Source organism: Strongylocentrotus purpuratus, unplaced genomic scaffold, assembly GCF_000002235.5.
Source record: "Strongylocentrotus purpuratus isolate Spur 01 unplaced genomic scaffold, Spur_5.0 spur5_scaffold_21, whole genome shotgun sequence".
Classification (NCBI taxonomy): Eukaryota; Metazoa; Echinodermata; class Echinoidea; order Camarodonta; family Strongylocentrotidae; genus Strongylocentrotus; species Strongylocentrotus purpuratus.
In genome coordinates this window covers 2,174,129-2,185,099 of record NW_022145607.1, presented here as the reverse complement: position 1 = coordinate 2,185,099, position 10,971 = coordinate 2,174,129, and the positions used below count along the sequence as shown (strand labels likewise).

General features: G+C 38.3%; 1 protein-coding gene across 1 annotated transcript; it reads left to right on the top strand.

Annotated features, from left to right (window-relative positions):
* The first annotated feature begins 6,674 nt into the window (after nt 1-6,674).
* Nucleotides 6,675-10,686, top strand: LOC115928135. The gene is made up of 2 exons (XM_030994914.1): nt 6,675-6,931; nt 7,577-10,686. Exon 2 carries the CDS (start codon nt 7,583-7,585, stop codon nt 9,626-9,628), a length of 2,046 nt encoding a protein of 681 aa, XP_030850774.1. The 5' UTR covers nt 6,675-6,931; nt 7,577-7,582; the 3' UTR covers nt 9,629-10,686.
* Nucleotides 10,687-10,971: the final 285 nt, after the last annotated feature.

Sequence of the window (10,971 nt, the reverse complement as noted above, 5' to 3'; positions counted from 1 at the left end):
AGGCAAGAAATATGCTTATTGAGATGCCTAGGGGCCTACACGTCAGGGCCCGAGGAACGGCGGGGATCGGAAGCCTCGAGTTCCCCCCCCCCCCTCCACTTTTTTTTTAAATAGTATATAAAGAGAAGTGGAAAGAAAGAGAACAAGAAAGAAAAAATAGTTAACTGCTAGTGTCACAACAAAATAAGATATTTTCCGTAATTAAACGCCTAAAACCCCTGAGCTTCCGGGACTCCGGCCCTGGACCCAACCGAGGGCCCTAAGGCGGACCCCTTGATACTCATCTGACCGTAATTTAGTGCCTAAAATCCTTGAGCCGAGTCGAGAACGGTACAGCGAATCGTCTTCTTTCTTTAATAATTTTAATGAAACGACAAAGCTTTCGCGCTTCGCGCGGGAGGGGGGGGGGGAAACCGAATTCACACAAGGATTAAGAGTAAAGAATGGTACAACGAACCGTCTTCTTTCTCTGATTTAATGAAACGTCAAAGCTTCCGCGCTTCGCGTGGACGGGGGGGGGGGGGTAAATGAATTCAGACGAGCATTATTTTGGAGAACGGTACAACGAAACGTCTTATTTCTCTAATAATTTAATGGAACGTCAAAGCTTCCGCATATCGCGCTCGAGGGGGAAACTGAATTCAGACAAGGATTAGGAATCGAGAATGGTAATACGAATCGTCTTCTTTCTCTAACACTTTAATGAAACGTCAGAGCTTCCGCGCTTCGTGCTAGAGGGGGGTGAACAGAATTCAGACGAGGATTATTTTCGAGAACGGGCAACGAATCGCCTTCTTTCACTAATGATTTAATGAAACGTCAAAGCTTCGGCGCTTTGCGGAGGAGGGAGTGGGAAAATCGCCCCTCCCTGCAGCCCCCCCCCCCCCATTACGTCAATGCTGGTCACCATTACGTACCAATATTTGGCTCGCATAATTTCAAATTTGCCCCCCCCCCCCCCCTCCCCCCACAAGAAATGCTGGATCCGCGCCTGTCCGTGATGACATTCTCTTCATTTCTACCCGTTCTGCACATAATGTCCTCCTCATTATTCGGAACAACCTTATTTACATGCTTTACCATATCCTTCCAAAACACAGGGGCGGATCTAGCTTTTTGCTAAGGGTGGGGGGGGGGGGGGGTAACCCAAATACGGGCGAGGCGATTTTTGTTGTTGCTATTTTGAACTCCCGTTATTGATGTTTTCCTGGCATCTACTGACATCTACTACTACATGATAGCGTTTTTCTATACACATCACATTTTCACTAGGCAACCCAAGGGGGATCGGGGGTTAAACCCCCTAAACGGCCTAGATCCGCCCCTGCAACATCTTTGGTCTTCTTCTTCTTCTCAATATTGATTTATTGGTCGAGTTACATTATTTGCTGGTCTTTTAGAACAACCAGGTTTCAGAGGATTCACACTTTTCACAACGAAAAACTTCTCCATGATTCAGTCCTTGCGCGATTGTCTACAGCTCCAGCAGATATTGGGCGTTAGCGTGGTACTACCGGCGCAGTATGGCCACTGCTGACGGCCGCATTAGCTGCACTGCGAGCTTCCGTTGTTTGTATCGGTAATACTCATAGAGATGGGAGAGAAAGCGCCATCTATTAAAGTTCCATTTCATTAGTTTAAGGTTTGAAAATTGATACTCAATTTTGTGTTAAAGTTATATAACAAAAGATAATCTTTATTTTATAATTCCACGGGGGCGATTTTTAATTTTGCAATGGCCCGCGTGGACAACCTGACGGGGGCGATTGTGGAGCTCACGGGGGCGAATCGCCCATCGCCCCCGTGTATTTTGAGCGCTGGACTCAACTCGTAAGTCACATGACACATGTATGTCTTTTCATCAGCGTGTGCCTCGTATACATTTATCGAAAGATTTCTCTATTTTTGTTTGTCCTAACGGTCATGTTTATCTAATCTATTCACATCCTTCCAACAACAGATATCCCGAGATCAAGAAATGTCTCGACACTGCATCCAGCCGTCTCGTCATCGTCAAAGACTTCGGCGTCGCTGTCGATGGTTTCTACCAATACCTCCCCTCAGTCGAATCCGGCTACAAGTACATCTTTTTAATCCGCGATCCCCTTCTCGTCGCGATGTCGTATCGTCGATCGGTGGTCGCTTTCAACAAGAAGCACCATGGCCTCGTGGACGACAGCACTTTCGATCTATCAGCGGAAAAGTTCTACCCTGGAGGGGGCGAGGCGTTTCGAAGACTGCACGAGTTTTGGCTCTACGTACGCGCGAACATCGACCCTAATCCACTCATCATAGAAACAGCTGATCTCATTGCGCACCCCGAGGCGTGCGTCAGGAAGATCTGCGAAGCGAGCGGATTGGAATACCGCGACGCGCTTCTTAAATGGGAACCTGCAACATCAAGCAAGGATTGGATGAAGTTTGCCGATACATCGATGGGTGGACTGGTAAGGAGTGGGTTTCTATCTGACTTCCATACAGGGGCGATGAAGAGTACGGGATTTACACCATCTGCATCAAGAAGGAAGCCTGGTGAGTCGGAGATGACACCTGATGTACTGGGAATCGTAGAGAAGGGAATGAAGTACTACAAAGAAATGTATGAACATAGATTTATACCAGATGTGTGAACGGGCGTTTAATTGTAATGCTTTACATGTATTTTATCTGTATTGATATTCATCAGATACCCATCCTATATTATTGTCCTCTCCCAGACACTAATTGGGTTTCTGAATATCTCTCACTCTCAGTCTCTGTCTGTCTGTCTCTCTGTTTTAGTTATACTTGTACTTCTTCTTTATTTCTCTTTTGCCTTTCTCACTGCTTAATTGCATCTCCCCGTGGCTCTTCTCTCTCTCTCTCTCTCTGTGTCTACTTCCATCTCCTCTCTTTTCCTTCTTCCCACCCTCTCCTCCGATCTTTCCACCCTTTCTCCTACCCTCCCTCCATGCCCGACTCTCTCTCTCTCTCTCTCTCTCTCCATCTCTTATTAAACACACCTATTTTCCTTTCTTCATCCTTCACCCACTTGATATCTCTAGCTATTTCTCTGTCGAGTTTCAATGTTGTAAATAAGACCTTCCAAATTTGACGCAAAATTATAATTGTCGAAGGGACCTAAAGAGTATGACTAAATTCAAAGAAATGTCAATCAAACTGAAGCTTTCATTTTTTTGTCCCTCATTGGATGTTAGACTCAAATACCTTGGCAAGTAGCCAATCAGAATCAAGGTTTGTACAATGGTATATCCTGACTTAGTTACTTGCAAATCACAATGAGTTTTAGAGAGCTTTCAATAAAAACGATCAAACAAATGATTTAAAATAGAGCACATTTATTTTAATCCGATAAAATTTATCCTGGTATAATGCTCAACATTTCCTTTGAAGTTCAAAATCTGTACGTGTATTGCAACAATTCCTATTTGCCACTCATTATAAGAAACCTTTCTTTCACAGTTAAATTTTTTTTGTTTTACTCAATCACTATGTTACAAATAAGTTAGTGCATACAGGTGAACATGCCTGTTGATTGTAGTCTTGAATGAAAATAGAAAAAGATTGTAAAAAGAAATAAAAACATAATCATGTTCCTGAACGCTGCAATACCAGTAAAAATGAAAAAACTAAAATAATTAATCAAGGACAATTTGTTGCATATTGAACACATTAAAGACCCTGTCGGAAGTAAAAAATAAAATAGATGAATTATATATCAAAGCCATAGATTGCAATGATACCAATTATATGCTACTTTAGTGTTCATTCAGCTTTCCACTGATATAAAGTTGTATTTTCATCAGATAGGGTCTTTAAGTACATACATGAAAAAGATGTATTGTTAGGTGCAGTAAGAGAGAGACTGGTTTGAATTAAAATTGTATACAGTATTACAATAAAACTGAAAACTGAATGCATATTATCAAATATTAATCTGAATACATGCTACCAACATTTAGATGTTCTTCCAGACATTAACAAATGCATGTTTAATAAATGAATTGGTATTTTATCTATAAACTACCAAATATTTATAAACTTTCAAAACGAATAACTCGCAACACAGATAAGAAGATGTTGCGATTGCCAAAATGTAAAACAGAATTTTATAGGAAGTCATTCATTTATTCAGGGAGTGAAATTTGGAATGAGCTTCCACTTAAACTTAAAGAAGCACAGAGCCTAGCAGTCTTTAAGAGAGCTCTACAACAAATTCTCACATGATACGGTGTTCATTCTGCATGGTTGAATTTTATCATTATCTATAATGATTCAGTTTGTTATCATGTTACTTGACTCCATAACCATACAATGCGTACAATTATCATTACTTAACTGTTGTTCTTTTGTGCAATATTATATTCAGTTAATGTATTCCTATGTTTTGGTTTAATTTATTTTTCATAGTTGATTTTTATCATTATCTATTCAGTTTTCTGTCATGTTACTTGACTCCATTATCATACAATGCTTAATTTATTTTCATAGTTGATTTTATCATTATCTATTCAGTTTTTGTCATGTTACTTGACTCCATTACCATACAATGCTTACAATTATCATTAATGAACTGTTGTTCTTTTGTGTAGTATTATATTCAGTTAATGTATACCCATGTTTTTGTTTAATTTATTTTCAGTTGATTTATCATTATCTATTCAGTTTTAGTCATGTTCCTTGACTCCATTACCATACAATGCTTAATTTATTTTCATAGTTGATTCTATCATTATCTATTTTGATTCAGTTTTGTCATGTTACTTGACTCCATTATCATACAATGCCTACAATTATCATTAATTAACTGTTTTCCTTTTGTGTAGTATTATACTCAGTTAATGTATTCCCATGTTTTTGTTAATGTATTTTTGTAGTTGATTTTATCATTATCTAAACCATACATGCATTGTGTTTTTTCAATTTCGTGAAATATTGCATGCCACCTCATTAAAAACATTGTTTGAAATGATCTAATTGGCTGACCAGCATGTTGAGAAATGCAACATCTTGGAAAACCTTGTATGTGGCAAGGTAGTTACATGATTAGAGATGGGTGGAGATGGGAGTAAAAAGGGATGTGCATAGAGAGGAATGAATGATGAGAGTGGTGGTGTCTAGCTGATATGGGAGTACAATCTCCCACTATAAGTTATAAACACTCCCTATATCCTAGGACATTCCCCAAACTTTTTCCCGACCCATGATAGAAATGCCCCCACCCTTGGAGCCTATAACTTACAAAAGATGAACATGGGCAAAATAATTGCTAGAGCCCATTTTAGAAATTAAGTATACTCGGCTCAGATCAGTCAACTACGCCTGCATGTTACATCCCAGCTGAGGAGTTTATGCAGCAGCCCACCAGAACATGATCCAGAAGTATTCTGTTTACAGGCAATACTGATGTGCCTTCATTGCATCTATCTACTTTAATAAACCTGTTTACTAATACATTTCAGTTTATGTGTGTTTCTCTCTGATCAGAGTTGAATCCACTTTGCATCAGTTGGTGTGATGTCAGGCAATCCTCTGGCAAGCACTGTAGTCGTCAAGGGGAACTTTTGTTTAAAAATTTCATAAAATCAGTAAAACAGGTCTATTGGTACTAATGCACACCAACTATAGTAGAAAGGCATAGCATTATCGTCATCTTGGGACTTAATGCCCACCAAGTTGTATAAACAGTTATCTGACATAGCAACAACTTATGTATGCAAGGTGGAATTCCTTCATAGAACACCACGTCAAAATCGGTTCTGGAATAAATATACATGTACATGTACATTGATTGAAATGGATTTGTAAATTGTTCAAATGAGTTGGGCATCCACTGATAATGTTAACTTACAGACTCCTTGGTAATAATATGATTCTAGAATTGTAAAAGAGGTAACAATCTTGGATAATATGATTCTAGAATTGTAAAAGAGGTAACAATCTTGGATAATATGATTCTTAGAATTGTAAAAGAGGTACCAATCTGCAAAAGGTAAAGCACATTCAATCTCTGTTCATACCTTTGAACAAGTTTACAATGTATATGTGGGCAATTCCATGATTAGGTGGACATGAGTAAAAAATTTAGAATTCAAATTTTCTTTTTTTTTTTTTTTGTATTTGACTAAAGACACCACAAAGTATCTGAAAAAAATATTTTCCACACCATACATTTGGTATAAGTGAGTGAAAATTGCAAATGAACATTGTTCATGTTTTCCTGTGAAATTTGTAATATAAGAGGAAAAAAAGTTATTTAAGTCATTATCAACATAAAAGTAACTATATCCTCACAAACCTATTGAATTTATTGAGGGAGTACAATGCCCTCATGGTTTCATTAAGCAAAATTCAAGTTAAAAAGTGATTTAGTCTACAGTTCACAAAATTCCAAACCCTTGATACGCCATGTAACGTTACCAACCAAAACATGAATTTATTTTTCTGGAGAGAAAATCTGGGGGCTATTAATTGTCATATTTCAAATTTTCCTTTCCTATACAATGCTCTATTGAAGTAAAGGAACCAGAATTACAAATATTCTATGATGTAGAAAATATTAGCAGTCAAAATCTGTAACGTTACCAACCATGTAACGTTACCAACCAGGCTTAAGGATTGTAACGTTACCAACCATGATATTAGTGCCAGGAGATACTAATTTGTAAGCCTTAATCAGAAGAAAGTGAAGTGATTCTTTAACTAAGACAAGAGATGGCAGTATAGAACATTTATTAAAGGCATGTGACAGCCATGTGACAACCATTTAAGCAGCATCATATCTGTGTAGAATCCATGCAGCATCACATTTGGGAAGAGTCAAATCATCTTTACTGTATTAAAACTCTTCTTGAATCTTTCTCCATGAAAGCAGTTCTAATTAGCAAAACTTGTTGAATCTCAATCTACTGTCACCCAGTGTCAGCATCTGGTAAGTTTATTTATTTTCAATTGTAGTAACTGTAATCTTTATTTATGTTTCTTGAAATACTTTAAGATCAGGCTAGGCTACTTTCTACAGTCTTCATTGTATGTACAGTTCACACTACACTTTTTAAAGTCAACATTGGCAATTGATAGTACATAAAATATTTAGTATCAACTACATGTACATGCAAATGTACATGTACATCAACTAGATGGAATAGATGCAAATGAAAAAGTGAAGGTTAATGAACTTTTTTGTATTTGTTTTTATGTGCATTGGCTAATTTGTTGCCGTGGAAACTTTCATCTTAATCCGAATGCAGTTGTTTAACACTTTGAGAAAACATGGCAATTGACCTTTACTCAAATTTCCAAAGGATACATTAAATATTATGGGAAATCATGAATTTTAAGTTATATGATTTCTTGTAAATTAGAAAAAAAAAGTGATTTTATTCATAATTGTTATATTGTATCAATTTTTCTGTATGGTGACTTTCCAACACTTATCCAGATTCGCACTAATAGAAGGATTCTAATACCAATTACGAATCTGGAAATCTTTGTTCATCCTGATTATTTTTTTTTTTTAAAGATTTGGTTTGTACAAAAATATTTTAAAAAATTATAATTATTTTTTGATATATAGGTCATCATGCCCAAGTTTACGAAGAAAGAGAAACAAAGGCACTACATAGAAAAGATGAAGAGGATGGGGAAGTATGAAGAATACTTGAAGAAAAAAGCAGCAGCCATGAAGAGGTGCCGGGAGAAGCAAAAGCTGAGAGAGAGGACCTTGCCAAAATATGCGAGAAAACAACTGGAAAGGGAGACGAAAGAAGCAACAAAGAAACGAGTAGCAAAGCACAGGAAATTGAAGAAAGAAAGAAAGGCAGAAGCAGAAGCAGAAGCAAGTCATGGGCCCTTCAAAAGTGCGATGGCACTCGCAAAAGCCACTGCCAGGGCACATCGGATAATGGATCGAGTACTCCCCGACACTCCTAAACGGCGAATTGTTGTCTCTCGCAAGTTGTATGAGAAAGAAGCTAAGCAAGGACATGAACTACCATCAGCTTCAGCAGAGAAAAGGAAGACGGGTCCTCCTAAAGTCAGTGAAGATACAGTGAAAGTCATCGAAGACTTCTATGAGAGAGATGATGTGAGTCGCCAGGCCCCAGGCAGAAAGGATGTAGTGACTATTTGGAATGCAGACGGAAAGAAGAAAATGCAGGCTAGACACCTCACTGCTTCAATTAAAGAGACATATGCCTTCTTTTGTGAGATTTACCCAGAAGTACATGTGGGAAAGTCCAAGTTTGCAGAGTGTCGCCCAAAGCATGTCCTGCTTAGCCAAAAGTTGCCACATAATGTCTGTCTCTGCAGGTACCACGAGAATGCCATTAATGCTTTTACTGCACTTCACAAGGCTCAACCAGAATTCCCTGCTTACACCCGTGATCTCCCAGCTTTGCTCCTTTGCAAGCAACCATCAAGAGAGTGCTGGATGAATGAATGTGCAGAATGCAAAGATGGAGCAGGATTTAGCAAAGCCTTCTCTTTTGAGGGATCCCTTAACAGCCCTTGCTCATGGCTTCAGTGGGAGACGGATAAAGATGGACGGATGATGAAGATTCAAGAGGAGGGAACTGTAGGAGAGCTAGTACAGCACATCACTGCCATCTTACCTCAGTTCCTGCAGCACTGCTATGTAAAGCGTGAGCAAGCATCAGCATACAATGCTCAGAGGGAAAAAGTTTCTCCTGAATCACATGACACCCACAGTGCCCTCCTCCAGGTGGATTTCTCTGAAAATTTTACATGCGTTGCTCAAGATGAAGTCCAGAGCGCACATTGGAATCAACGTCAAGTATCCCTCTTCACTGCAGCACTCTGGTACTCTGGATCTCTACATTCTCATATCCTGGCATCTGATGACCTCACACACTCCAAGGAAACCATCATAGCCTACCTTGATGTGCTGCTAGGATATCTACCAGATACGGTAACATCTATTTCTATCTGGTCAGATGGCCCAGCTTCGCAATTCAAAAATCGGTTTGTGGCAGCAGCACTCTGCACACTTCAAGAGGCTCACAAGATTCAAATCAAGTGGAACTTCTTTTCGACCTCCCATGGAAAAGGCCCCGTTGATGGGATCGGAGGGTCAGCCAAGCGCTTTGTGATGCAAAGAGTTCTGAGCCGCCAAGACATTGTAGCAGATGCAAGCAGCTTTGTTCTAGCAGCAAGCTTCATGGAGAATGTATGCGTCACAGAGGTCAAGTCAACAGAAATTGCTAAGCGGAATGAGAAGCTCAAATTGAAAGATGTTTTCATTCAGGCCAAGCCAATCACTGGCATCGGAAAGATGCATTTCCTGAAGGTCGTAAAGGATGAAGTGGTATCCCACATTCTCACAAAAGACAATAGGGCAGACAAGGATGATGTAGTGGTTACCCAAAGTGGTAGTAAGGCCATTGTAGTGGGAGATTGGTATGTGGTCGAGTACGAAGGAAAGAAATTTCCTGGTGAAGTTGTTGGGTTCACACGCAAGGGTGAGTTTCAGGTGTCAGTGATGGAGCCAGTGGGAAAGTACTGGAAATGGCCTACAAAAAAGGATGCCATTTTCTACATGGAGAGCAAGATGATTACAAAATTGGCTCCTCCAGAAGTTGTTAACAACCGTGGGCATTTCAAATTTTAGATTTGTATGGTATCAAGTAGGCCCTACATCAAATACATGCATTGGGTTATGGAATACAACCGCACATTTTTATTCTGAACTCTGTTAAACTTATCTCAACAAAAATAGTTACTTTGTGAAACCAAGTTATCATGTATGTTGACATGCATAATCCCATGGCAAATGGTGAACTTCAGAATCTAACATTTGGATAAAAAGTGTTGTAAATATGTTTGGATTGTTTCAAGTTGTGTCTGGGTAAGAGTTATAAATAACACTTACATTGATAACCATGTTAATTTACATGCAATTCCAAAGTGTATCTTTTGATTTTAAGGAAGGAGTACAGGTCTAAATCGACGGCAAATACATTCGTTAAAGAAGTTGTTAATAACCGTGGGCTTTTCAAATTTTAGATTTGTATGGTATCAAGTACATTTGTACATAAAATACATGCATTGGATTATGGAACAAAACAACACATTATCATTCTATTGTGTTATGGACTGAATATCTGCTCAATGTCTCTGTCATGATGTCATGAACTCTGTTAAAATTCTCTCAATAAAATAGTTACTTTGTGAAATCAAGTTATTATGTATGTTGACATGCATAATCCCACGACAAATGGTGAACTTCAGAATGTAACATTTGGATAAAAAGTGTTGTAAATATGTTTGGATTGTTTCAAATTGTGAGTTGGAGTTATAAATAACAGTTACATTGATAACTATGTTAATTTATATGTAATTGCAAAGTGTATCTTTTGATTTTAAGGAAGGAGTAGGTTTAACACTTGCTTTTTACAACGCTTATTTCTGCATGGACAAACTGTAACGTTACCAACCGGTAACGTTACCAACCATGAATTTTGGGTCTAATAAAAAATTGAAGAGTCAAGCTGCTAAAATTATTGGCTGAAATATTTATCATGACACTAGAATTGAAATGAATACGACACTTTGTTTGAGGTATCTCGCGTTTTAGGAAACTTTTGGTCTGAAGACACTGATTTTTTTCGCATGTCCTTTTTTTGTAACGTTACCAACCAACATTAAAAGTTACCATGGCGACTCTAATATTTGTTCAATTGTATTCATTCTTTTTTATATTATAGACCTAGGGTGGGTGAACATATTGTAACATGATTGTGACTTGAAATGAATAGATGGTGATGTAGTAGTAAAATGAAATATGAAAATTTGCTTAAATGTAACGTTACCAATTGTGGAATTGCCCATAACATGATTGATTGCTAAGACTTTCACGAAATGAGAAGCAACTTCAGTGGCTTGACACATTACCTACTGAGTTGTGCAAGATGCAATGACCAGCTGTGGTATGATAAGAACATCGTACTAATG

Excerpts from the sequence above, each read along its gene's own strand:
- LOC115928135 (XM_030994914.1), top strand. The coding sequence starts at position 7,583 with ATGCCCAAGTTTACGAAGAAAGAGAAACAAAGGCACTACATAGAAAAG.